General features: G+C 41.0%; 4 protein-coding genes across 5 annotated transcripts; 1 reads left to right on the forward strand and 3 right to left on the reverse strand.

Moving 5' to 3' along the window:
• Positions 1-419: 419 nt before the first annotated feature.
• On the forward strand, positions 420-3,692 carry LOC124060329 (prostaglandin E2 receptor EP4 subtype-like). Its single transcript, XM_046391151.1, has 2 exons — positions 420-1,494; positions 2,282-3,692. The coding sequence occupies exons 1-2, from the start codon at positions 544-546 to the stop codon at positions 2,612-2,614; spliced, it is 1,284 nt and encodes a 427-aa protein (XP_046247107.1). The 5' UTR covers positions 420-543; the 3' UTR covers positions 2,615-3,692.
• A 777-nt stretch (positions 3,693-4,469) lies between these two features.
• On the reverse strand, positions 4,470-16,767 carry slc35e1 (solute carrier family 35 member E1). The gene is made up of 6 exons (XM_046391152.1): positions 16,334-16,767; positions 14,094-14,164; positions 10,748-10,885; positions 10,038-10,163; positions 9,682-9,927; positions 4,470-9,130 (listed from the first exon to the last, which is right to left on the reverse strand). The coding sequence occupies exons 1-6, from the start codon at positions 16,659-16,661 to the stop codon at positions 8,903-8,905; spliced, it is 1,137 nt and encodes a 378-aa protein (XP_046247108.1). The 5' UTR covers positions 16,662-16,767; the 3' UTR covers positions 4,470-8,902.
• A 939-nt stretch (positions 16,768-17,706) lies between these two features.
• On the reverse strand, positions 17,707-22,690 carry LOC124060328 (mediator of RNA polymerase II transcription subunit 26-like). 2 transcript variants are annotated; one of them, XM_046391148.1, is made up of 3 exons: positions 22,328-22,690; positions 20,843-20,920; positions 17,707-20,734 (listed from the first exon to the last, which is right to left on the reverse strand). In XM_046391148.1, the coding sequence occupies exons 1-3, from the start codon at positions 22,550-22,552 to the stop codon at positions 19,151-19,153; spliced, it is 1,887 nt and encodes a 628-aa protein (XP_046247104.1). In that variant the 5' UTR covers positions 22,553-22,690; the 3' UTR covers positions 17,707-19,150. The 2 variants fall into 2 exon arrangements, with proteins under 2 accessions (XP_046247104.1, XP_046247106.1); XM_046391150.1 differs by having other exon boundaries at positions 20,843-20,917; positions 22,328-22,689.
• A 1,150-nt stretch (positions 22,691-23,840) lies between these two features.
• On the reverse strand, positions 23,841-26,476 carry smim7 (small integral membrane protein 7). Its single transcript, XM_046392486.1, has 5 exons — positions 26,356-26,476; positions 26,081-26,122; positions 25,918-25,970; positions 25,716-25,806; positions 23,841-24,453 (listed from the first exon to the last, which is right to left on the reverse strand). The coding sequence occupies exons 1-5, from the start codon at positions 26,379-26,381 to the stop codon at positions 24,438-24,440; spliced, it is 228 nt and encodes a 75-aa protein (XP_046248442.1). The 5' UTR covers positions 26,382-26,476; the 3' UTR covers positions 23,841-24,437.
• Positions 26,477-27,414: the final 938 nt, after the last annotated feature.

Consider the following 27,414-nt stretch of genomic DNA (forward strand, 5'->3'; position numbering starts at 1 on the left):
TCAACAAAACCATGAAAGGACGCCAGAAGAACATAAAAGGTTTACTTGATTTTATTTAACCTGCTCAGCATATTAATCAGCTGCCTTGATTATTAATCAAAAGGAATTTAAGATCAACGTGCTTCTGTAAAAATAAAAATAACTACTCAGAATAATCTCCAAACTCCAAACATTGCTATCATTTCCGTTAAATCTTTGTTTTGTTCTGTTTATTTCATGTACATATGACTCATGCCGAACTGGTGGCTGAAGCATTTTGCGTCTCCATAAGTCATCGTGTCACTATCGAAGTGACCTCCTGACAGGCTGTCACAGACGTGACGCAGCGCCGCGATGACGCCAACATCGGCAGATGAGACATGCAGCAGAAATTAGAAGAAACAAAAGTGTCTATTTTCCTCTTCCTCCCGAAGCATCCCATCCCATCCATCCCCGTCAGACTGCGGGCGGTCAGTAAAGTGGACACGACCCGCCTCTGAGCTCTCAGACGTACGCAAGGACCTCTGTGATGAACAACATCTGGATAACTGGAAAGCAGAGGGGATGACACTACCAGAGAAAATACCCCCGGTGCCTCCTTATCTACTGTTTCAAGGAGTTAAAAAGGAAATGCATTCCCAAATCCACGACAGACTGAATGAGATATCTTTAACAAACACCAGCCTCTGGGTGCATTTGGCGATGGAAAACCCGAACTTTACGCACGGATCTGTGTCCACCAACGAGACGGCGGTTCAGCCCTCACAGGACCACAGCGTCCACACAGGAATCGCTTTACCGATTTTTATGTTTGCCGGAGGCGCCATTGGGAATTTAATTGCAATAATCGTCCTTTCAGTGTCAAGACAAGAGAGGAAATCTTCAGCTTTTTACACGCTGGTTTGCGGTCTGGCGGTGACGGACCTGCTGGGTACCTGCCTGGCTAGTCCGCTCACCATAGCCAACTACATGGCGCAGAACGTGCTGGAAAACTCACACGTCTGCGAGTTTGACTCCTTTTTGTTGTTGTTTTTCAGTTTAACAGGACTGAGCATCATATGCGCCATGGCAGCAGAGCGGTACCTGGCTATATGCTGCCCGTACATGTACGAGCGCTGGGGGGTGGACCGACGCTTTGCGCAAAAGTTCCTTTTCTTCATCTACATCAGTCACATTTTCTTCTGCTGCCTCCCGATGATGGGCATTGCGAAGAGCCAGCTGCAGTCGTCCCACACTTGGTGCTTCATCGACTGGAGGACAGACGCGTACGTGGCCGCCTCTTACTCGGTCTTGTACGGCGTCGTCAGCCTGCTGCTCATCCTCGGCACCATCGCGTTGAACCTGGCCGTGTGCGGAGCGCTGCTGCTGATGCGGCAGAGGACCGTGCAGGGGCCCGTCACCAGAGGCAGCGTCCGGGAGAGGTGGAGGGCTCTGTCCTCGGCCGCAGAGACGCAGATGATCGCGGTGCTGGTGATGACCTCCGTGGTGGTTCTGGCCTGTTCGGCCCCGTTAGTGGTGAGTCAGGAACTGGTTGCACCGATAACTGGTTTTCACAGAACCTTCTGTGAGCCCACAAATGGCTTCGAGTCTCAACATCATGACAAATTCAAAAGTGGCAACATTTTTTTTTTTGGTTGAAAAAAAACAAAACAAAACAAGTTGCAGCAAAATTTTATTTAATTTTTCTTTGGTTTCCTGTCATCATATTGTGTGAGATTATTGCATGTCTTGTAAGTAAAATCTTCATCTGTGGTGTAACTGAAGATTTCAGATGAATTAAGTGGAGTAATAGTTTAAACTTGCATTCAGCAGCTAAACTGAAGCTACATTATGAAATTCGTCCTGCATAAATAATAAACAGAAATGAACAATTTGCATCATTACACCAATTTTTCATGCAATCCATTAGAAGAATCTTACAGCCCATAAATAGAAAAATCAGGAAAAGAAAGAGAAGAGGATGCAACAGTGAAGTAAAACTTAAAACGCGTTGTACTGCATGAGATTCATGGCCAAAGTGAGTCTAGAGTTTTGATCTAGTGGCATTTGGGGGTATTTTCATCTACTGTGCTTTCCCTGCTGGTATCATATTTGGAGTTTACAGTTTTCAATAAAGCAGACAGGCTGGGAGCCAGTGATTTCGTCTACATTTTATCACGTGATGAATGTAATTCTTGCTCATCCTTTTCGATAATGAAAGCAAGGACACATTCCAGTACATATTTGATGACATTACAACATTTAAACTCATTTTCGCAGTATAAATATCTGAGCTGTAGTAACCTGTTTTTTTCTCTTCAAGGTCAGAGTGTTTGCCAACTGCTTCTTGCTGAATGATGACCCCAAAGCAGACCTGGCAGCCATCCGGATAGCCTCTGTTAACCCCATCCTCGACCCCTGGATCTACATCCTTCTCAGGAAGTCTCTGTTTCGTCGGTTACTCAGCTTATCCAGGCGAAACAGCAGCATTCGCAGTAATTCGACCCCCATACGGCAGAGTAATCTGTTTTATCCTGAACTGATGACGGACAACCACGTGTTCGCCCAGCTGATGTGCAACGCAAACATCATCACTCATCTGCCTGCCACAGTGAAATTCACTCCGTACGACACAGAGAGCCTCAATCAGACTTAAGACAGACTGCAGACACGTTGGACAGCTTTGGATGTTGGAAGGACCTTGTGGGCTCACAGTTGGACGGGATCCTCAGAGCTCCTGCAGGAGTGGAGGGCCGCTCTGATTGCACCTGTGCGGACATCTCCGCAGGACAGACACAGGACGGATGAGAAAATTCTGCTCGACTCGGTTATTATTATTAAATTGCAAACATTAAGACGTGACTGAGTCTTTATTTTGTGCCGGTCGCTGTCGTCCAGCATCTCCCCTCGTTGTCGTCACCTCACGCCCATCTGCTCCTTCAGTCAGTTCATGTGGATTAATCAGCTGTGGGATTAGTGCACAGCTCCTGCAGATAAAGCTGTAGCTCATTTCACCTGGAGACAGTGTTCAGAGGCCCAGTGACACTTTGCAGACCTACTGTTAAAAGTCCTGTTTTCATGGAACAGAAATCACAATGCTTGGACATCATAACGGTCTGTTTAAAACTCACTGCTATTTTTCTGTGCCGTGTTTTGAGATGTGCAGGCAGATTTGGAGAAAGATTTTGAAACACTGATGTGAACTCAATGAAGCACTGACCAAAAGCTACTGATGCATGTTTTTATTAAAGATCCTAAGATCCTGTAGCTTGAGTCCCGGTGTCTTCTGACTCCTCTGCTCAAGTATTCAGTATTTCCATTTTATGCTACCTTAGACTTCTACTACATTTAAGAGGGGCATAATTTGAACTTTTTACTCCATCAGTTTTTATTTGACTAATTTAGTTACTTGTTCATTATCAGATTACATGAAAAACACACACTGATGCACTCCTGTTACAGACTTCTCACATTATTTTCATTTAACAGATCAAATAATTTAATATGCCAAAGATTAGAGAAAAACATTCTCCAGTAACCATCACATGACCCCTCAGATTCATCTTGTGACCCTTTGGATGAGCTGAATGTTAAGGTTGGGAGCCTCTGGACTAAACTCCCAGACAACCAAACTGTTCATAAATAATAATGCAGTACTTTTACTTTTGATACTCTCAGCACAGTATAATAGTAATACCTGTGATATTGAATGCAGTACTTTCACTTATTGTGTAATATTATGTAATATTTTTACATGACTGTAACGAAGCTGAGACGTAAGCAGAGAATTTGAATACTTCTTTAATCACTGAAGGTCTCAGTTGTCGTTGACCACCTTCGATTTGTTTTACCATAACTGCTCATCTGGACTCAGCCGCAGTGGACCTTCATTCCAGGATGTTCATGATCAAGTATACATGAAATATCTCACAACTTTACATTCATTTTCACTGCTCTGTTCTCGAGGAAGCAGAAATTCATGCTGCATTAAACAACATTTGGCCACCAGGAGGCAGACAAACTCCGAAACCAGCTGACAACAACCACTTACACTTCACATAATCCAGATTGGCTTTTAAGAACTTGATGAACCGGAAGCGCGTTATTCAGATCTGGTTTTCTGCTCATGAGAAACCCCCCCCCCACAAAACGTCTGGCCTGGAGCTTTCCAGGAGGCTCAACTGTGTACACAAACTGATATCAGAGGTTTGTTAGTGAAAAGTCAATCTTGACATTTGCCTCCATTTGTTCTTGTCCTGGCTGATGGTCACAGGAACATCCAGATGGTTTAAGTTGAGGTGAACCAGTTTAAATGGGAACAAACTGGGCTTTGGTTGCTTGATGTTGCCAGGCAGAAACTAAATCTTGTTTGCTGAACCTGAAGCTTACAGGTACAGCATTCGCTTTAAATGACACAACATATAATGTTGGTGCAATATGTAAAATCTAGATTAAAAACAAATATTTATAAAAACCATGCAGTATTTAATAATAGGAGCAAAGACATTCAATTTGTTGCGTATTCCATAATGCATTTATTTTCCCCCAACATTTAAAAATAGCATTTACTAAACATAAGCAGACAAGACTGTGCACAGCTGCACCTCTGTACAACATCTTTGTACCTTGACACCATAAATAAAAATCTATAAACATCGGTTAAGTAAAAATTCTGTCTTGAGATCCATTAAAGACGCACAAAAATTGATAGTTATACAACTTTTACAAAGTAACCTGCCTCTTCCTCCGTACATTTACATCCCAGTGAAAAGCTTTACATGAGAGCCAACATCCACATCAACAGTCCTCCCAACTCGCTCGCTGTACACAAACAAACAAACAGCCAGCAGGACAAAAATAAAAAACTAAAAGCATGAGGAAATTCATAAACTGCAACGTCAGTCTGACAGGTTGCAGTTTGCGAACTTTTACAACTCATCGATGTGCACACAGACCTCCATCCTGTGGTGCATCGGCTTCAAAAAATAAAGAAAAAAAGGTTAGAAATTCTCTGGCATTTTGGCAACATGAGGAGGGACATCAAGAAAGACATGAAGAACATAAAGACTTTAGCTGCAGCAGTGGAAAGACTGATTTACCACAAGAGATCAGAGTTAATCCTTCCTCTAAGGGCATTCTGGCAAAACGTTTGTTACCGTTCAAAATCCTGGTTGTAACTGCTGACTTTAGAGAAATGAGCACTAATCTGAAATGCACACTGTATTACCATCTCTTTCTGTAATAGCTGTAATTTTGTTTGGACATTTTTAGTCCATGTAATCACATTTTTCAGCAGTGGACACGTTTGTAGATTTTTTTTTCCAAATTCACTCAACCCTCACAACTGATGGACCCCCCCCACCCTCTCACACACACACACACACAGTACGGGTTTAACCATCTATAAGTCACATTTCATGTGATCTACTGCAACAACCTGATACGCAGATGATGCCCGCACTTTATTTTAGCCATAAAGAAATTCAAATGATCAGCTAAGGGGATTAGATATTAACAGAAATCACAATTCAACAGTGTGACAAAGAACCACGCATTGAACATAAAGGCGCTGGGAAAAAAAACGATTTAGAGTCAAAGTCGTATGTGCGTCCTATTATCCGGTAACATATCTGGACTCACAAAGCAGCATTTTCATACATCCACGTCTTTGTGTAAGAGTGGCAGAAGCTAAGAAGATGTTGGTGAAATCATGAATATGCACACATTTCTGGCCACATGACAAATGAAATCCAAACTTTGAGTAAATCCTTATAAATAGCTGGTGCTTTAGCTATTTAATGCTCCGCTTTTGTCCTCCGGCTACTTGGCACAACCGTCTGCTCGTTTTGGTGTTGGGCAGGCAGCACACGGGGAGGATCAGTTCCATTTAACTATATGAGATATGTTGTAAAACAAACAATCCTTGATGCAGAGATGGGTGTAAATTATCAGCTTATTTGCCACCCGTGAGCGACACTTTCATCACTCTACACAGCGATTTAGAGTCGATAAAGACAACATTGGTAATGACTTTAAAAAAACAAAACAAACAAACGCAGAGAAGAAAAGGTTCCAGCAGACTAACACTACCTTAATGAAGTTTAAAATTCACTGCCAACACAAAGCTGTCTCAGAGGTTTTGATTAGACTCAGCTCCTTTGTCATGTTGTTGTAAACCAAATTATATTTTCCTGGTAATACGTTCCAGTTTAATGCAGTCTTAACGCCCATATCTCAAAGTCAGCACACAAATACCAGCAGCAGTCTGAACAAAATAAATAAAAAAAAAAAAGAAGACGTTTTTTTGTTTTTAAAAACAGGACTTCAATTTTTTTGTTTCCGACTGAAGTGGTAGTGATTTGTCTCCCTGCTGGAGAAAACCAGAGCAACTTTGGGTTGCTAAGATCCTACAAACCACCTCAGCAGCAAGAGCCAGTTTGATCAATAAATCCAAACAAAAGAGCTCTTTCGGATTTTCCCTCCAGACTGAATAGTTTAACAGTGTTTTAAATTTGTCAAAGAAGGCAAACACAGCACATAAAAAAGCCACATTATTAGAATCCATCTGCACAGCCACCCTCTACCTGCTGAAAACGATAAGCTCTTACTGGCTACAACTGCAACACGCAAAAATTCAATAAACATGCACTGTCGCTACAAAATCAACAAGAATTTAGAAATACAATGCTGATTGAAAATGCTGAGACATTTGAGTCACAAAAAGATAATATAAAAACTTTATATTGCACCAGTGAGACGCTCGGTGTGCATCAGAGATAACACAAGGAGAAAAGCACAATGTTTTCCTAAATTTAAAAAAAAAAGAAAAAAGTTTTGTTCAGTATTACATGATTATTACTGGAAGTTAACAATTTTGCAGAAATTGCAACCAATAATCAAACCTCTGGTCTACCTGAAATTACAGCTGAATCTTGCTAATTGCACAACCAAGAGCTCTGATTTCATGCAAGTCTCACCAGTGTTACAAAATGCTCTAAATTAAACATAAGGACTACAAAGTAACTGGACAGACTGTCACCATCTGCATACACATTTGAGTTGTTTCATGATGCGCAAACTTGAACCAAGCCAAGAAAAAAAACTAAAAAAAAAAAAACAACAACAAAAAAAAACAAAACATGACAGAGCAGCTTTGGTTCAGGCTGGAAAAAAACAACAACATAAAAATCACCTAACAGGAGAGAAACACTGCCTGAGAAGCTTTGCAGATTAATAAATAACCAATAAACAATACAAAATAAACTGCACTGTTTTAACCTAATTCTTCAACTTCAAACAATGACAGCAAAAAAAAAAAGAAAAAAAAAAAGAATTCTAACATCTGGGTTACATTTTAAAAGGGTAGAGTCCCCTAAGAAAGATAAAATGTGAGCATCCTTACAGTATGCAGCTGTTGTAGTGCAGACTGATTCTGTAAATCTAATTTTACGCTAACTTTTTACACTGAAGTTCTGTGATGATAAACGGCGAATTGATGTATAATTCGGGGGAAAAGGACAGAACTGTGGGAGGTCACTGACTGTTCTGGGTCACAGAACTTGTCTCACTCTTAATTTTCATGAAAGTTGATCTTGGTGCAAAGACATGGAGGTTTGTTTGTGTGTGTGTGTGTGTGTGTGTGTGTGTGCACGTGTGACTGTGGTAGTTAAAAAAAAAAAAAAACTTGCTGAGAACAACTGTGCTTCTGTGTGTGGACATCAGGTTTACAACCATCAGTTTGGTGCAGACACAATGAATGTGGGGTTTTTTTTTTTTGAATTTTGAAATTTGGGCATTTTTCTTAATCAGGCATTGATTAAGTGTATTCATGTCTGCAATAGCATCTCCCGTACACTGAATCTGGATTAAGAGTCTACAGTCCTGCTAACCAGCTTTGATGCTGTACTCAGGCACAGCAGCACTCTGACCTAATGCTATGGTTACCATGCCAACGTGCTCACAATGATGATGCATTTGCTAATTACTAAAATAAACACTGAAGAAGCACGATATGCATTTTTTAAGCCGATACCGATAACTTATAATTGTCCATTTCTTGTTACCGATGCCAATGAGATAACCGATAATTTATGTAACCATCACATCTGATGGTAAGATGCAGTGAGCAGAGGTGGATGGTTTAATTTCCCATAATTCTAACAAGATTTGTTGCATTAAAACTACTGCTACAGGCCAGAGGATCACCATAGTGATCACAGTGTGTTGAGATGGGGACATTTCAGGGACTGTTGCCTAAAATTCAACACTGTCCACAAACCGGTCCCACTTGCCTCAAGCTTTCGAACAGTGAAACAGGTATTCGAGGAGGACAACAACTCAGATTGCTCCTCCTCACATCATCACAGGTGCCTCATCAAGAAAAATGCTAAATAAGCAAAAGGCGTAAAACCAAAATATTTAATTACGTTACAAAATGTAACATGATCGATTCTCAATTTGGTGGAAGTCACAGTAAAAAAAAAAAAAATACAGCTCACATGGTTTGCTCATTGAGTGAACAAAATAAAACAAAATAAATTACAGCTGGCTGTGAAAACAAACTCAGACATTTCCAGACACTAAGGTGTAAATCATTTATCGTTTACACGTCCACCTCCTGTGGCATATTTCAGCGTTTGGATAACACGTCTGAATCCGTCATAGAAATGTCTGGAAAAAGTGATCTAAGTTTTGCTTTCTTTCAGACCATCTCACACAGTTGGTACCAGAGTAATAAATAAACAATGACATACAGCGAAGCTGTCAGAAAGTGAGGTTTAGACAGGGAGGAGCGTGGGAGAGGTCACATCACTGGCTCATCACGACCAACTCATTTCAATCTTCCTTATCCGCAACAAACAGCACTTGCCTTCAGTCTCCTGGGAGGGCGGCTACACACAGTTATGTCTATGACAGCAAACCAGAGCGAGGATAGACTCCTCCTTTACACCACGTACTGGTGGTTGCTGCTGTAGTTTGTCGTGTAGGCCTGTCGGCTGTACTGGAAGTGGTCGGTCAGCACGTTGTTCCAGCTGTGCTGCTGCTCTGAGCCGTGGGAGAAAGGCACTGACCCGTTGGCCTGGATCTTCTCCAGCGCTGGGTTGCTGAAGGACATTAGGTCCTGCTGGGTGCTGGGCAGCAGCTTCTTCTCCTTGTTTGCGTCATACTTGGCCTGGTGGCAAAGGAGAACAGCAAATGGATTTTAAATGACTGGGTGTCTTTGGTAGGTGGTTCCTGGCAACACTGTCCGTCTGCTCACTGATGCTAAACAGTCTGGGTGGGTCAAATGTTTCCCCAAGTGGATAAATCAAGTATAACTCAACTTTACTATTTACACTGGAAAGAGCGACTGCAAACTGAGCAAAGGGTTGACGGAGCATATATAGAGAGAGAGTGTGTCAGATGGTTACTATGGAAAATACAAAATAGGTTTTTAAATTTATCGCCAAAAGTAAGTTTACGACAGCTCTTTTTCTAAAGAACAACAGTAAACTTCAGGAGGACTTAGTGCTCAGAAACTTTGAAAAATAACCAATAGCATCTGCTGATGTTAGCTTGTTACTTGCACATCAGTAATGGTGTAGAGTATAAGTGGAACAACAGGGGATTCAGTTTTCTTTTCCCTTTTCCTATGACTCCCTCCCTCTGAGTAACTTCATACATTTTGTTCTTTCGTCTCCTTCTCCTCCTTAATCTTTTACTCTCTTGGTTGGGATGACTTACCTTGTTGTAAAGGAAGACACCGACTATAGCCGTCATCATACCCAGGACATTTGTGAGGGTGACCGGGTTGCGCAGCATTAGCAGTGAGATGCTAATGACCATGATCCTCTTCGTAGCGTTGGCGACGGCGTAGCTGAGCGGGCTGACGAGGTTAAGTACGCTGAAGGCAATGACATTCTGGGCGAAGTTGCAGAAGCCGCTGATGAGCAGGAGGAGTAAGGTACTCGACCATCCTGAGACGTCGAACTGTAAGGAAACAGTATGATCAGATCACGTTCTGGGACAGATGCTGCTCAACTCTGACATTTACGCAACCTGTTGTGGTGTTTGTAAATCTCTTTTAAATAGCAACTCACCAGGTCTCCATTAACAAGAAACACAGAGAGATCCACCAGAACCCAAGTGGGCAGCATGAAGATAACAGCGTTAAAGCCAAGGATGTTAAGCAGTCTCAAGTGATGGATCCTCGTGTCTCGCAAGACCTTTTAAGAGGGACAGGAAAAGGTTATTAAAACATTACTGGATAAAGAGTCATAACTGCACTAGTCAAGTACAAGTTGCCCCTTAAAATAGGTACAATCCATCCATGTAAACCTAGAAAGTGTGCAAGCAGGGTTTTCCTAATTTGTCCGATCTTGACGATCATGTTCAAAATGTTACCGAGTTAAAGCTGCACTTGTACCAAATGAAAGAGACCTAAAATCGGACACTGACTTAACACCCAAATCCCATTTACCAATCACTGCCAGAAACTTGGGTATTGTATATACTGTGTGTTGTGCATGTTGGAGATGCTGACTAGCATGTAGCTCATCATAAATGCTACATTCATGTCATCAAGATGTTTTCCAAAATCTCATTTAATCTTGTAAGTCTAAACTGTGCACCAGGATAAGCTTGCATCAGCACAAGCAAAAAATATATAGCAGGTGCAGCCGATAAATTAAAGTAAAGCAACATAAAGTGGGTTACAAAAAAAATGCATTCACTTCAGTCCAGTTCCACACAAGTCCACAAGCCAGTTTCATTCCATCACCGTCATCAGTGCAGGGTGAGACAGAAATACCTTTTTAGAGAAGATGTTCTGCAGAGAGAAGCAGAGCGTGGCGGCCAGAGCGCTGATTAGTCCCGAAACATCAAAGGACAGCTCAGTCACTGTGGCCAGGAGCACTCCGCCAATGATGGGGATGAGCGATACGTAAACCTGCGCCAAGGAGCACACAGAAGTAAGAGGCAGAGTCAGCACAACACAGTACAAACAACAGAGCCAATAAAGTAAAGATATCATTTGCTGCTGCAGGGAGGGTCTCCAGACCATTTCTACTCTCTGCTTTCAGGAAACTGCGATGGACATTTTGCCTGTTGTGTAAAATCGACACACCAAACAATTAAAAAAGAAAACTAAACTTAATAAACTGATAGAAAAATGACTCGATAATAAAGGTAGCTGTCAGTTGCATCCCTACAAGAACGAGTAAGAGTATGTGCAATTATTTAAGGCCAGCACTCAGTTTTTGCACAGAAAATGTAAGGTGATCTTTCCAACTTTCCTCTAAGCCAAAAATCCAAAGCACTGCTACATTTTTACCTCCTAAAGAAAACTGGAGAGAAGAAATAGCTATCCAGAAAATCTACAGTAAACTTTACGAAATACAGGAGCATCATTAACCTCTCCAAACACATGTTAAGAGGATGAAACCACACCTGCAGGCACAGCTTCAGAGGCTGCAGCTGGACATACTAACCCTTCTATGTTCTTTGACCACGCACACGGGACGACACCGCATGGGCTGAAACTATCAGAACGCCTACAACAAGATTCATTTGCATGCTGAAAATAGTGGATCACGAGAAATGATAGAGACCTGCAGTAGTTACGAAACCTACTTGTCCACCCACCCACTTTGCCCCTTGATCAACCACGAAGAGTGAAACTGAGAAAACCCTGTGCTGAGAACTTAGCATTCACGAAAGTTCTCTTATGCATGCAAAAAAATACTGAAAAACAAGCAATGCTATTCAACAAGAATGAGAAACTCTGTAGTAAGAGACCAGTACAGGTTGGGAACTTGTTTAAGCCAGACTCTGGTCCCAATCTAGGAAGACAAAGTGGACCCCACTGGCCGTACACCAAAGCTGCAGACTGTGCCTTTAAAGGCATAATATTCAGAAGTTGTCCGTAGCTGTTTGTAAACACACCATAAAGCAGTTCTAGAGAGAGACATTTAATTGATGAGTTAAATTCCTTAGAATCAAATTAGAATCATCTCAAAACATCAGTATTTGATGATCCGGTAATGAGTATAAACAATCAGCTTCTTCTGAAGCGCAGACACCCAGCATAAAAATAACATAAGAAAATAAGAACAAATACAGGAAGAGGGCAGAGGCTACAGGTCCAGACAGTGTCTACAGGGTTCTACAGGTCCAGACAGTGTCTACAGGGTTCTACAGGTCCAGACAGTGTCTACAGGTCCAGACAGTGTCTACAGGGTTCTACAGGTCCAGACAGTGTCTACAGGGTTCTGCACCTCTAGTGTGTCCGTTATTTCCCTGCACAATAAGCTTTTAAAACAGCTCTTGGTTACTGGTTAATGATCAAACAGTCTTAACAGCCCCTACGAGGAAGCAGAGCAGATATGGACAACAATTATCTTTTGCCAACACTTAACATGTTGACATATCCAAAAAGAAAAAACAAGAGCCTGATCCATGCACCTTTAACATGCTCTTTTAACAGTATTGTGAAGCGGCCGGTTCAGACAGAGACCTTGTCTATTTTGACAGAGACCGAGATTTCAGTGCCATTAAGGTGTCCCTACTTATTTTATAAAATTCATCAAGAAACCTTCTGTACTAAAAGGAAAAGTTGGAGATTACACTAAAGCATTTAAGGAGGAATCTAATATAATATTTTGGCATAAAATTGACTTTTATAGTTCTTATAATCTTATAACCAGACGGTATTTTGTACATTTTGTCATATGAGTCAACACTAAACTGAGTTAAATTATTTTGAGTGTTTCGATAGACAGATACTGTATTGATCCTGAGGGAATGTCAGCATCCAGTAGCATCAGCACAAAGACAAAAAACACAAAATCAACATGCATTAAAGAATTTAAGGTGCAGAGCTGTTTTAATGCAAGGTTTCTCAGTACAGTACAGTGAAGGCTGCTGCTCCTCAAACAGGATCTCTACACACACAGTAACACGTCACCAACACCGACATTCCCTGTCTGTGAACGCAGCCTGCCTGAACACTTGACTGTAAGGTAAACATAACAAGCTGATGACAGACTCAGAGGTCTCCTTATTCACATTTAGCAAACCTTGACCGAAAAATGTTCCACCATCAGGACAGAAAACTAAACACCATTCTAGGGATGAAAGTTGTGAAATTTGTCACGTTTAAGCCTTTTGGCCTCCAATTCTGATAATTTAAGAAGTAGACATAAATATTGAAGGCTGATCTACATCAGTTAGTAAAGCACATAATATTTCACAGTTTGAATACAGTACTTGCGCATGAAGAAAATATGGTGTACATCATAGTTTTTATTTCCTATAATACAGCATTCTGTAAAGTGCTCTGCGGCGTTTTGCATAATATCTATGGAAAGAGGAGCTCATCTACACTTTATCACCTTGTATTTTCTATTTTAGTTTGGCTACAGCGCACACGACAATCGGAGGGCCAAGATGAGCTGAAGTGTTATGCTGAAACAATTCATTAATCAGTTAGTCAGCTGACAGAAAATTAATGGGCAAATAAATCTGATAATCAATTACTTGTTTAATTTTGTAAGTTAATAAAAAACATATCACGAAATAAAGAACTTCAAAGTTGACACTTGTACTGAGATTTTCTCCAGGACATACACGTCCCTTACAGTGTTTCCTTGTGCACATATATCACAAAAGAGCTTGAGCACATAGCTGGCAAGCTGCCCTCTGAAATTACCTCTGTGCTAAAAAAAAAGAGGAGCTGATACTTTTCCTTGTTCATGTATAAATCTGCCCCCTGGTCTGGAAAGGTTTAGCCACCTGTATGAAGCCTTTCCACCACCTGTACCCTGCATACCAAAACACTGTTTGAAAGAAAACAGCCTTTCAAAGACACAAATAACCACAAACCAAATTTAGCTCTTATGTGAATAATAGTCATGTATTTGGAGAGTTAACAGGTGAATGTGATCAGCTGGAGGAAATAAAAAGCTCCGTCTCTGACCTCCACCCTCTCACAGAGCATCTGATCTCCAGGGGACAAAAACCCTTGCAGATGGCTGTAATACAAGATGCAGTACAGGCGCAGTGCGGTGCCACATCACCACTTCTGAGCCTCAAACACTGAGAAACAGGCCGAGACAGAGCAGGCCTTGTGCCCTGTTTGCTGTGTCAAACCCACTCACCTTTGTGGTTTGCTTCTCCTTCATGATGATTCTTGATAGTAGTACAACCCATATTGGCATTGTGGCTTTGACTGTGGGGAGAAAAACAGACAGGGGACAACATCAGCCTGGAAAGCCAATCAATCAGTTTGTTTTCTTGACAAACAACGACACTTAACGGCAGAAGGATGGGCAGTAGACTGATTAAGTCTGGACTATAAAGTGAGAAGCAAGTCTTATTTGTAATGCTCTTAGATCAGTCAGGTCCACACCTCTGTCAAACACAAAACTTGTGTCACAAGTGTTCTTGTGCCTCTACTGCATTGTGTCACCAACAATGACAGAGTTTTACTCAAGAGTGGTGGCACCCTGATTACTTAAAAGGCAAATACATTTATCAATACATATTTATTGATTTGTCATCCATCTATCCTTCTATTCTGCTTATCTGTGAGGGTTGCGTAGGGGCTATCCCATCTGACTATGGGTGAGAGAGGCAGGGCACACACCGGACTGGTCACCAGTCAATCGCAGGGCTGACACACAAAGACATACAACCACACACACACGCACACATTCACACCTAGGAGCAACGTAGAGCAGCCAGTAAACCTAATGTGCATGTTCTTGGGATTGTGGGAGGGAGCCAGAGTACCCAGAGAAAACCCCAGGCAGGCACAGGCGACGGCAGTGCAACGCCGTGCTGCCTAGATTCATCATAATGCACTTATTTGGACGGACACTAGTCTTGATGTGTAAATTACACAAACATCTCTTTAAACAATTATCTTCATAAAGTAAGGATTTAGTAAAGGACTGTTTCTATGAGAGTGAATTAGCTTTGGTCGCGTAGTTTTAGTTCGGTACCAATAATAAAACGGCAACGAAGTGAAACTTCTATGCGTTGCAGCTCTCATAAGACAGGCTAAACCAGGGGTCAGCAACCTTTAGCACTAAAAGAGCCATTTGGCTCATTTCCCACCAGATTAAAACCCACCACGAGCCACAAAACCAATTTGATCACTAAACTGAAGGTAACACCACATATATAGTTCCCTTAAACTTATCCTTCACATATGAGAACTATAGTGTTACTTTAATGAAATCAATAAACTTTAAACAGAAAATGACAAATTTTTATTTTCCATTGTTAACAAAGCAAAACACCTAATTCTTTTGTACTTTGACAGAAAAAGACACTGGCACTTATACATACATTTTCAATTTAAAATACATCTGTTTGAGTCTTAACCTCATTTGAGGATTTTTTTCAAACTTAAAAGAAGGCTGCCTGCACTGACAATATAAAAGTCACACAGCTGTAGCTTTGATTGATTTGATTTTGTTGTTGTTTGCTAATTTCTCACCACATATTAAGCATATTGGTAAACCAGTTTTGTCAGTAGTAAAAGCAAACAAATCTGTCCATGATGCATTAAACGAAATATTTTCTCTTCTAAGATTTGTCCATTGCTAGCTTACCGGGGGCCACTTACTTGGCGGCAACAGGTGTCGCAAACAGGACGTGACGGATATTTTGATCAACAAAATATTAAAACATGTTTTACGTTAATGTCACAAGAGCACCTCAAGCCCCAAAGATATAACTATTACAACGATAAATAAACTGATTAAATAGAATGAAATCAAGTTAAATTAAATGCCCATTATTTATTCACATCATTTTTTCCCCCAAAATATGCTCGCCCTCTCTTAGCCACGGCACCCACAGAAGAGGGGTGAAAGAGCCGCGGGTTTCAGACCCCTGGCCTAGGCAGTCGGGCTTATTGTATTCTAAAGCAGGTAAGCTAATAGTATTTCACACTGCGTTTCCCCCGGGGACATCAATCACATGAGGAGCTGTGATCTGATTTCCGTCTAACAATGGGACCAAAGTTAGGGAAGCACACTGCAGAACAGGTTCAGCACTGCCTGCCTGCCCCCCACCCGCCTCCGACGTAGTAAAACAGCGTTAATTAAGTTAGCAAGCTAGCTAACAGAAGCTAGGTCGTTACTCTAAATGGGAACAGTAAGCCAGTTTGTAGTTACAAAACCACTGCTAATTTGGTTACTCTCGTGAAAGCCTGCCTGATCGTAGGACGCCACATTAAACCAGGGCCCACAAGCCGTGACGCCGAGTTGTCCGGCGTTAGCCACGAAGCTAACATCAGCTGACGATACAGACACATCATCGAGTCGGGTGACACGCACCAGGTGGACTCGCATAATTACCCAAACTACCACAAATTCCATGTACTCACCTGTGTGCGCATATGAAACGGGTACTTTCCATATGCTGAAATGAGCCGATACAGATGCAAAATATTTTCCGAAAGCTAAAGGCAGGATGTACCACCGGTAGTATCTGCTCGGTAGTTCTGTTTTGGGGACTCCCCATGCCCGCAATAACGGCGGGAGGAAGACGACGATAGAAACAATATGAAATAAAGAGACTGTGACCGGATACGGGAATCCATTGAGGATGATTTTGTTAATGACGTTTCCCCCAGAGCTGACCGTGTACCAGCATACGCACAGTAAAACTATCCGGACCCATTCCTTGACCGGGGGCCGGTCCGCCGCAGCCATTTTCCAGCGCGGAGTGACGAGTCACAGCCGGTGTGTGTGTGTGTCTGACTGCGTCGGGGGAGGGCTCCACTGCTCTACCTTCATGCTAACAGCACTGAAAGAAACGTATACATCCGGTCACTGACTTCAAAATAAAAGCCACGAATATACTTTATAAAATGGAACCCCGAGATGTGTTTAAAATGGTAGATTTTGCAGTTTCGGATTTCACACCGTAAAATCTACCGTTTTAATCAGTGATTGAGATGGATAAATAAATAAATAAGAATATGTAAGACTTTGACAGCAAGAAGTGCATGAAAAGATATGTGTCTTTTTAAAGTGTCCCATTAACTGAACATGAACATTTTGTGACCAAAGTGTTCAAAATGAAACACATCGTAAAATAACTAATTATATGAAGAAACAAAATATGTATCCATGAAGTGGCAAAATGACCCAATACATTTTTGTAATATATACAGTTTATTCATGTCAAAATGTCTCCTTTTTTCAAATTGAGTGTTAATTTCACAAAAGAATGTAACAAATTTAATGCCACTGCTCTTCACCAATTTTAGATGTTATGAAATTTTTCTAATGTTAGAAAATGGTAATAAAAATGATGCCCCCAATTGTTTCCTTGATGTCTAAGAAATAAGATATATTTGGAATTTTTGCTTGAAACATAACAGTTGACTGTTAAAACAGCCTCCAGTTATCTTCTCTTGAACCACTTGATTAAATGAAACTGCTGCACTTGAGTTTACCAGGGAAGAATTGCATCATAGATTATACTGGGAATTTTCGTATTAGCGTGGGAACGCTGTTTAAGATAAGATAAGATAATCCTTTATTAGTCCCATAACAGGGAAATTACAGTATTTTTTTTATTTATTTTTTAAGATAAGATGCATCCTGGGAATCAGTCACAATTCATTTGAGAACGACATGCATGCAGGGCCAGTACAAATCCTGCGCTGTGAGAATTCATTTAATAAAATGAATGCGAGTATTTGCAAAGTGCCAGTAATCATCACTTAAAGAGAAGACACAAGGAACCACATTTCCTTCAGTTTTTTTATTAACACATATCAACATGTCCACTTAAAAGGACTAAGTAGCAAATATGTTCTCTTCTGCATTCACTTGAACACAAAAGGCTAATTTCTGTACATTCACTAAGGCTCTGTCTTTAGGGAAAACACAGGTTTCCATAAGGCAAACAATATCTAAAGGAATGATATTAAGTACTTTATCCAGCATGTCAATTTATATCTTAGTTCTTCCTGACAGTACAAAGATGCAAGCTAGTCGTATAATCTGTTCCTCCATTTTAATTCATATTTTACAACCTAAATACACAGTAAAGGGAAAAGCCAAGTATAAAATTAAATTAGTTCACATTACCAAAATGGGCCATTTTGGAGCCTCTCCCCGTGTAAGCTAGATTGGTGCATCAGCAGGAAAAGTTTAGAAAGTTGCTGCTGCATCTCTGAACCAATTATAAACAAAGAAATCTAACAAAGGATGATTTAGTGTAGTCTGAACATATATAAAAAATTAAAATTAATACATAAATGTAAATAAATATCATTATTGACATTAACACTTCTTTATTGGTGTGTATTATTCTACCCCAACAGGAGGCTCTCTCCCTCTCTCTCATCTCAAAGCTCAGTCACATCTGGCAGTTTCATGTCACTTTATTTAACATCCAAACTGCACAACGCAAGAAAATATTCAAGCGTTTTAAAACTGAATAGTCCGTTATTCCTTTTGAAAAAAGTTGAGGCATGAGGCAGTTGTGCGATGGTAAATGTTTTTCACAGCACAAACATTTGATAGTCGTTAATATCAATGGTAATGAGGATAGCTTTTTGAAGATAGCGTTTATTTCAGCTTTAGCAGCTACACAGCTACACCTGTTCAAGGCGAATGAGGAAATGGCAACAAAAATCTAAGTGGGTTATGTAGCTGTTTGATGTCTGCTCCAGTCATGTCACTTACTACTCTCTAATGAAAGGCGATAGAGCTCACTGAGTCACAGGTATTTTTAAACATAAAACTGAACCAAACTTAAGATCAGAATATACTTCACTGTGGACTGAATATGGGTGTTTGCAAAACTTCAGCAGAGTCAAATTCCACAAGGCATGTGGAGAACGAAAGACGACAAATGTAAAATAATAAATGTAGCTAGGCAGTTTAATGTGTTCTCCTCTCTCATAATAAATCTGCGCACTTCTTGAACAGCAACAACTTAATGGTCAGATAATGCATAGGCTTTTTCCTTTGTGTTGTCCTCACACAATGTTTAAGAACTAATAAAAACATTGATTACACCCTCTGTGCTTTACACACACCCAAGAAGGCAGCACATTGACTTCACTTTCACATACGCTGCAGAACATCAGCTCCCACTTAAATGAAGTGACTTCACACATGCAAAGTTGCTCTGCCGTATGACGAAAGCAGTTTACAACCAATACAGGGACCCGACCTCCGTTTCAATCCAGACAGACGTACGGTAAGATGTTCAACCTGCTCTCATCTCCATGCGGGTCCAAGGAGATACACTCCGTCCAGTCAAACCAATTACCTTTTGTGTCGTAGCAACCGTTAACACCGGACCAGTGTTGTGTGTGTAATCTGTCCAGGTCTTCACTGATGACCTCTCTGCTAATCCCTGGTAAATCCCTGGCTGGGAATTCTGGAGCCAAAGTGTGTGTTTTCTTGGCATCTTTACTTTGGTGTTCGTCTTTTTTCAAAAACTCGGTCATGAAAAAGTGTGCACCCGGGGTGTGGGCACCTGATGACATCAGCACGTTGCTTTGCTGGCTGAGGTACGACTGGATGATTTCGCTCCTCGACAGCTCTTTCCAGTCGGTCTGCTGGAAAGGACTGGGAGGAACTGGTGGACTCTGCTTTAACTGTTCTGACCAGTGGGATTCAGGTTTGCGGCCCAGTCTGACCTCCTCCTCCTCCAGGCAAGACTCCTTATGAAAGGCAGGTTTGATCTGTCCTGTTACAGGGTCAAATGTCAACCTCCTGTCTTTTAACCTGACTGGTTTAGTGCCATCTTCTACAGCCTGTGCATCTGATTTCACCACGTAGTTCTTAGACTTGTATTTCTGCATTTTCCTTTCCCTTGTATTGCTTACAGCACCACCGTCTTCTATATCAAATCCATCACTGTAGGAAGAGACATAGGAATTGTGAAGAGATGTATTAGAAGACCTGCTTTCAAAGTCCACATCTGAAGACCACGAACCGTCAGTGTGCAAATCCTGAACACAAACATTGAGAGCCTGAGGTGAAGACCCCAGCCCGGAGGTGTCCATAGACCCAGGCCTCACAGTGGGTCGAGACAGACTCTGAACTAGTGATGCAGTTTGTTTAACACCAGCGTCTTGCCTTGGAGTTTGAGGACTGTGCAAGGAACCACGTGGGCTTCTGGGTCGATAGTGCCCCCCAGAGGCAGCTTGTTCCTGTCTGGCTTGTCGCTGCAGAACTGATGCTTTTAGCAAAGATGAAGTGCTAGGAGGCTTGTTGTATCCTGGGGTACTTGGATGAGGTTTTACAGCATTGACAGGAATTTTATTCAGCCTGTCACTGTCCAAAGGCTCAGAAATCTCCCTTTCTAAAGGCTGATGTGCACGACTGTCTGCAAAGATTTCAGAGCTTCCACCAATTCCATTGGTTAGCAACTGTTTGGTGTTTTTTATTTTATCATTAAGAGTCGTTTTGGATATCTTGGCTGGTAAGAGCTGTCCTTCCTTCTCATCGCCCTTACGTTTATTGTTGCTTGGTTTTTCCATCCGAGGTGGGGAGCAGTTGTTGAAGTCATTTCTATTCTTCAGTTCTGGACCTATTTTACCCGATGGCAAGGTGGCAGTTGAAGCAGAGATGCAGGGATGAGCACCACTGTTGGAAGACCATGATGCCCCAGTGTGTCCTTTGGACAACACCTCAGCTTTCCCTGGCTCAATTAGCTTCTGCCAGTTTCGCAGGAGCTTCTTTGCCCTTTTTGCAAGGTCCTCATTCTTGGTTTTCTTCCGGACGTCATTGATGAGCTTGCCGAGACGGGTTTCCTTGAAGGAGATAAGACTGGTGTCAAACAGCGACTAAGGATTTACTGGGTTCAATTGTATTTTCATTTTATTTTGAATTCAGATACGGTAGGTCTGAGCGTAACCTACCTCCAGGGCCTCTTTGGTGATAGGATATTTCTCCAAAAAGGAGATCACCTCCATAACTACCACCATGTTGGATATCTGCTAAAAACATACATAAGTTTATACATGACAATCCTCAAACATCATAATGTTGTCTGCCATGTAACAATAACATTCATGTGCAGTTGTTCGTACAGATGTTACAATTTCTGAGTCAGAACCTTACAGGCCCAATGTGCATAAGTTCCACAGAAAGAGGAATAAAAGGCTGTTACAAGGTTCAAAGCATATTTTGAATAGACTTTCAAATGTGCACCTGTATGTAAAGACACAATGTACTCATGCTGGTTTCGGGTTCAATATGACAAACTGAGATCGTATGCAAATGTGTTACTTTATACCACAGGAAGACCAAGTCAGGTCTTACAGTAAGATAGACCATAGCAGTCTGTTTACTTTCATGTGGGCCTGCACTACAATGACTTAGGTTGGGCAATATGATGGTATACTGTATACCATGAGATGATATAAATTTGTCCACCACCAAAGATTTTACCATATTGTTTTTATTTTGGCCCTGGTGCTACACCTGGTAGTACTGTGGGCAATGATGCAAATCAACAAAGACTTCATGGCAAGACTGTTTTGTTTTTAATGAAGTACCTAGATTTGACAAGACATTATCATGTGGTTATAGATCATGAGAAAGGATTTCGTATCTGTCACCCATAATGCCTTGAAGAGCTGTTTCATCAAATTAGTACAGTAGTAATGTGTATTTCAGGTGACAAAGGATGTTTTTACTCAGATATGTGAACGTGTTAGCTCATTAATTCATGTTCTTAAATCATCTGAACACAGCAGCACAGTGTACAGTCCACTCCAGAGGTCATACATTTCTACAGGCTAACTTCAGTTAATCAAGCTTATGAGATTAACATTGGAATTTTTTTTATATAATTTACAGTTTGAATGCAGTACTAGTGGAAATGAGGAACTGGACAACATCCTGCGAGATCTGGTATTATACTGTAATGTGGTGCTACACTTGTACTTTTTGGTTGTTCCATGGATCTTGTCTGTCTTTAAAAAGTGCCGCAACACATCATGACAACATCATCTGCACAAGGTAAAGCTACAGATGTTATTTTAATCTGTCAGAAGCCTTTACTGAAATCCCAATTAACTACAGTCTGTGTCACTTTTGAATTGGTAGCTCAGTTTAGAAATCTCCAGACCTGAAGTGCTGTGTATTTTAATGTACACAATTGAGCTAAACTGGCTACACGAGCATTAGCCAGCAGCATTGAGACAGACAGATCTGCACTGCCTGTCAGTACTTAACTTTCGCTAACTAGTGATGTTGGCCAGCTAATTAGCGAGCAAATATTAACTCGTCATGCACTGACTACCCCCACTTTCTCTGTGTGGGAAAACGGGGTAGGTTTGGCCTTATCGCCTGCCTTTCTGTGCCCACCTCGTTCATTGGAAACTAGCAGGTATACTCACGTTGCTCTGACCGTCGATGGCCTGTAGCAGCCGGTCTCTCATCACCTGCGGAGTGGCTGTAGCCGCTGTCATCGCCTGGCGGTGTCGCGGGTCAGGACGGACTCGGACAGCAGAATCCACCGAAGAGGCGGCGGTTGGAAACCTGCCGACACTCACACGCCCGACGGAAGATCTTCTGCCGGAGTGAGCATCATGTTTCAGTGATGCTTTTGTCTTTGTTTTCATTCGCTGCCGTCACGATTTGATGATTGGGACGGCAGGAGCAGTAAATCCTCTCCGGGAACCGGCTACCCCCTCGGCTGGTAGCCTCTTCCTTCTCGCTCTTCTCATCGGGCTTTTTGTGAAGCGCTCGCGCAGAGCATGATGGGAGATTTTTTTTACGTAACCGATTGTTCACGTCCACAATCCGCGACATTGTTCTGTGCAATGGGACAATAGTGTGGTTTATACAGCAAAGGATTTCATATTAAACTGATTATTAGCTTTCATACTGTGAAACGTTTTCCGCCAGAAATTCAAAAAATGCAATTGTATTTTCAATCTGAATACTGTTATTTATTTATATTTTCTGGACGTGCAAGATAGGATATATTCACTTTGGAAATTCATTGAAACAGTTCATTAATATGCAGAGATTGAAATATTATTTGCAAAGTCTTTCCTTTAGAGAACTTATATTTGGTTTCATCAACGATAAAGATAAGTAGACATCTTGTAAATTTTACTGTTATCATGGCGGAATGTCACGTTTCAAATGTAAAATTAATTGTCATATTTCGAAGGAAATTGAACAATGTGATGCCAGTGTCTCACCATAAAAGCTGTTAAAATCTTATTTATCACGTTTTTCTCGCATTCACCTGCTCATCCAGTTTTAAATACTTTAGAAAATTTGTTTGTTTTTTTTAAATTTCCTGGCAGATTTCATTTGTCGCGTCTTTGAGTGGATTACGCACGTATCGCTCCTTCGCGAAGGATGTAATTTAAGGAATTCCTTACATTGTTACTTGATTACACTGTTGCCTTGTTGCAATAAAGCTGGAAGAAAGAATGGACAGGACCGTTTTGCAAGGAACTGACAATAACCACTTGCTACCCCTTTGATCATTTTTTCCCCCCATCACCAGACGAATCCTAAAATAACAAGAATGAAAATGGGGCTTCAGAGTCAAAGAAATAAGATGAAATGCAGCAAGAGTACAACCATCTCTTTAAAAAGAATTTTAATAGCAGGTACGACCAACTCATGTTTTTTTTTCAGGCTACATAAGAAACAATAAACATTGATAAACCAGATCAACACACCTCACTGTGATTTTGTTTGTTTTTGTTTTGACTTCTGGTACACAAACTGCGACAAAGTGTACAGTTTAAGAAGTGTATAGTAACTGCTGTATGCAGTTAGTATGCATGTTGTATTATCAGGAGAAAGTATCTCACCATCACGTATGATGTCAATGACAAAGAAAATGTATTTAATGTGAATCAGTCCAGTCAATTAACAGACAGCAGGTAAGAAAATTCTATTTTTATTGTTAAGAACAAGGACACATTTACATTATGGTGCATATACATTTACTTACAGCACATGTGCCCAACAGTAAAGGACAACAGCGTTGTTTTTAATCTGAAAGGCTGCATTAAAATATTCTTTCAACAGAGGAGTTCAGCTGAACTCTGACGGGTGTATAAGTAAAATGCATAAATGACTTGTAAGCAACATGATGTGTGAGGTCTTAGGGTCAAGCAAGACCTTTGACTGATGACTCACAGGTATCATGGCTGAGGGCTGTTCATCATTTCCAGCCCTGGTGTTTCTGTAATAAGCAAACTGACATGTTCTATAAAGGAGCACAAGGGCACAAGAAAACAAATATCCAGCAAAGGCAGGGGTGCTGGTGCAGTTACAGGTTAAACAAAAAACAGGTAAAAATGTAACATTTTCTGTAAGACAAAATAAATACAACGATTCATAAATTCCTGTACAGCCAGAAGAAGATTTATGGTTTGTAGTCATACAGAAAATGGAGTCCAATTAAGGAGAGGTTTATTCCATCCTTCTTGGAAAATCACCATCCTGGTCGAAGTCCAGTCGCCCCACAAATGCTGATCATGATCCAAATAGTCTGTGAGGATTGACATTCAGCCCATTAGAAAAGCAACAAATTCACACGTTATTTCTCTGACGTTTTTTTTTTTGAAATCACAAAGTGAGACAGAGATGAAACACAAGAGGTACAATGAGGGGAGGAAAGTATGGTTATAACACATAAACATGTGAATAACAAAACAACTAATGTCTGACACTGATTAGATATTTTCACTTTCTTACTTGAAACATTTTCCTAGAAAAGGAAAACCACAATTTTAAAGGTTTACATTTCTCTATTACCACAGAGTTATAGGATAAGGCTGGTCTTTTATTTCAAACCGTCAACAAATCCCAGGAGATGGCCAGAAGCTACAGATGATGCTACTTTATACTTCCATCCTACTACATTTGGAGGGCTAACAATGTACTTTTTACTCCAGAAAGAAAAAGAAAGTGAAAGTGACATATTTTCTCATTGGAGGGAACTCACTCCAACGAAATTCGTGCTCTGCATTTAACCCACCCAAGTGACGTGCACACACACAACAAACCTGGGGCAGTGGGCAAAAGCGTGCAGCGCCCGAGGAGCAGTGGGGGTTAGGTACCTTGCTCAAGGGAACCAGTGACCCACTGGTTACGGGTCCGATACCCTAACTGCTGATCCACGACTGCCCCCGTACATTTATTTATTTAACTTTAGTTAAGACTTGCAAATTCAGATCATCAAAACAAAATATAAACAGAACATTAGGAACAATTACTCTAATTATAATTCCATCAAAAAATCAGGCAAAACAAACAAACAAAAAACACTGCTATCAACAATCAAAGAAATGCTGAATATCCGATTATTGTCCTGGTCGATACTTGGTCCATCCCTAGTGGAGAAGTATATCTTTTTCCTGTGCAAAGGACTTAGATATATCCTTAAAAAATGTGCACTGCAGTTTTGAAAATCTTACTTAAACAGGCATAAATTGTATATTTTTGGGACTATTTTCAGATGTGGATTAACACAATAGTTGCTTGCTTTTGACCCCTAGCCCACTATTAAGTTTAACTTTTGGCCCTCCAAGGCAAAACGTTTGGGCATCCCAACCACAATAGCATAAAATATATCAGTCTTCAGCTGGCAAAACAATACTTATTAGAAGGATGAATTCACTATTTTGTATTTTCATGGGATTTGTTGACAGTAAAAAAGTGTCTCTCTAAACATTACAGCATGTTCACCATTACATTCAACCTTTAGTTACATGTCTATAGACCAGCATCAACTAAAAGTCTCTTACTCACAGTATCATGCAGAACATGATGAAGATGTTCCACAGAGCAATAAAGATCCGAAAGTATCGCAGGCTGAGCAGAAACTCTCTGATGTTGTCACCTGAAATACAGACCGATTATGTGGCACTGTTTTGTGAACTTTAGATTCTTCTGACAGGCTATCTACTACTTATCACCTCTTTAACACACACACACACACACACACACGTACCTGTTGTTGGTGCTCTGGCCTCATCTCCAAACCCTTGGGACTCCTTCCTTTTGCTGCAAAACATCCACAATTAACCAACTGATTTGTTTATTTTGTTGTGCAGCCCTGATATGAGGTTTTAAACAGACGTAGCTCATCACTGGTGCGATATGTTAATACTCACAGCTTGAAATTCAGCACAGCCCCTGCATTGACCAACAAGGTCCTAGAGAGCACAGAGACACAAACTGTTTGTCAACGGTTAACAGTGTTATCTACCTGACGAGTTAACGTTAGCTGATTAGCTGGCGACGTCGCGGAGCTAGCTTGTCATAATCTTGACTTCATCGATATCTAAATAACAACACACAGCGCACAATAACATGCACCGAGGTGGCATTTCGATTGGATAAATTTACATCAGTGAGTGAAATGTGGAACAAAAACCGAACAAATTACCCGAATATTAACAGATCTCCAATCATTTTGTTCACATCACCCCACGGAGACGCCTCACTTCCGTGTTCGTCTACGCATTCAGGACTGTGACCAATAGCGTTTCAGTGGCCTGCTGCGCTTGAAACAGCTTTGCCCTGATGCTGGACTTTCAGGTTGGTCCCGCCAGGTAACTTGTTCTCAGCCTCCTACGCCAATCAAAATTATATATCTGATTTGAGTTATGCCGGCAATAGATGTTAAGGGTCACGGTAAGCTGCGTGGTTGGGTGAATGAGATGGTAGGTGTACGGTAGCTAAGAAATTCTGCCTGAAAGACTAAAATTAGGAAAAAACACAAATATATTTTATAGCCATACCTGAGCAACGTGCGCCACCTCTGGACAAGAAACATAATAGTTGCGGCAGGCTCAGAGCAGAGAGACACTCCAGGGGGCGTATTTGCTTGTTGTTTTAACTGCTTTTAAGTGTGTTACACACGAATAATCACCCTAATACTATAATGACTATTTTAAAACACTCAGACACCACTACACCATCTTACATTGTGCAACCCTGAGTATTTGAATTGCTGTTAGATTACTGTTAAATTGGTATTGCTGTTATCTGTTAACACCTCCATGAAGGTAAAAGCTCAACATATGTATGGACACATGGTTTCACCAGTGTCCAACAAGGATGTTTTTACCCCATCTTTCCATTTTGTTGGTTTTCAATTCTGTCGCTTTGACGCCCCCTGGTGGTGGCGGAGAACGTAGTTCTAATTATCATTTTTTAGGAATTAAATACATAACGAGAAAGAAAAAAGGGCCAACATTAAATCAGTTTAAAACACATAATATATGACTGATGTGTATTTCTGCGCCTTTGACCACAACACGTCTTCTGCATCATTTGGATGGACGCAAACAGCAGGTGATTTTTTACCAAATGGTGCTGAGCTATTTGGGATTAGAGTCGGTCATTCGGCTGTGAGTCAGCTTTGGTGCAGGATCCGATCCGGATCGTGGGATCTTATTTATGAGAACGTTTATATCCGTATTATTATTCTTGTCTATATTAA

The sequence above is a fragment of the Scatophagus argus genome, chromosome 6 (assembly GCF_020382885.2).
Source record: "Scatophagus argus isolate fScaArg1 chromosome 6, fScaArg1.pri, whole genome shotgun sequence".
Classification (NCBI taxonomy): Eukaryota; Metazoa; Chordata; class Actinopteri; family Scatophagidae; genus Scatophagus; species Scatophagus argus.

What these genes read in the sequence shown, in the direction of transcription:
- slc35e1 (XM_046391152.1), bottom strand. Translation starts at nt 16,661, where the DNA reads ATGGCTGCGGCGGACCGGCCCCCGGTCAAGGAATGGGTCCGGATAGTT. An exon ending in CGTTTCATATGCGCACACAG is followed by an intron (nt 14,165 to 16,333) that starts GTGAGTACATGG and finishes TTCTCCCCACAG; the next exon opens with TCAAAGCCACAATGCCAATA. An exon ending in AGGAGAAGCAAACCACAAAG is followed by an intron (nt 10,886 to 14,093) that starts GTGAGTGGGTTT and finishes TCCTTGGCGCAG; the next exon opens with GTTTACGTATCGCTCATCCC.
- LOC124060329 (XM_046391151.1), top strand. Translation starts at nt 544, where the DNA reads ATGACACTACCAGAGAAAATACCCCCGGTGCCTCCTTATCTACTGTTT. An exon ending in CCTGTTCGGCCCCGTTAGTG is followed by an intron (nt 1,495 to 2,281) that starts GTGAGTCAGGAA and finishes TTTCTCTTCAAG; the next exon opens with GTCAGAGTGTTTGCCAACTG.
- LOC124060328 (XM_046391148.1), bottom strand. Translation starts at nt 22,552, where the DNA reads ATGAAAACAAAGACAAAAGCATCACTGAAACATGATGCTCACTCCGGC. An exon ending in CCATCGACGGTCAGAGCAAC is followed by an intron (nt 20,921 to 22,327) that starts GTGAGTATACCT and finishes GTATGTTTTTAG; the next exon opens with CAGATATCCAACATGGTGGT. An exon ending in TCACCAAAGAGGCCCTGGAG is followed by an intron (nt 20,735 to 20,842) that starts GTAGGTTACGCT and finishes ATCTCCTTCAAG; the next exon opens with GAAACCCGTCTCGGCAAGCT.
- smim7 (XM_046392486.1), bottom strand. Translation starts at nt 26,381, where the DNA reads ATGATTGGAGATCTGTTAATATTCGG. An exon ending in GGAGATCTGTTAATATTCGG is followed by an intron (nt 26,123 to 26,355) that starts GTAATTTGTTCG and finishes TGTGCTCTCTAG; the next exon opens with GACCTTGTTGGTCAATGCAG. An exon ending in GGCCAGAGCACCAACAACAG is followed by an intron (nt 25,807 to 25,917) that starts GTACGTGTGTGT and finishes TCTGTATTTCAG; the next exon opens with GTGACAACATCAGAGAGTTT.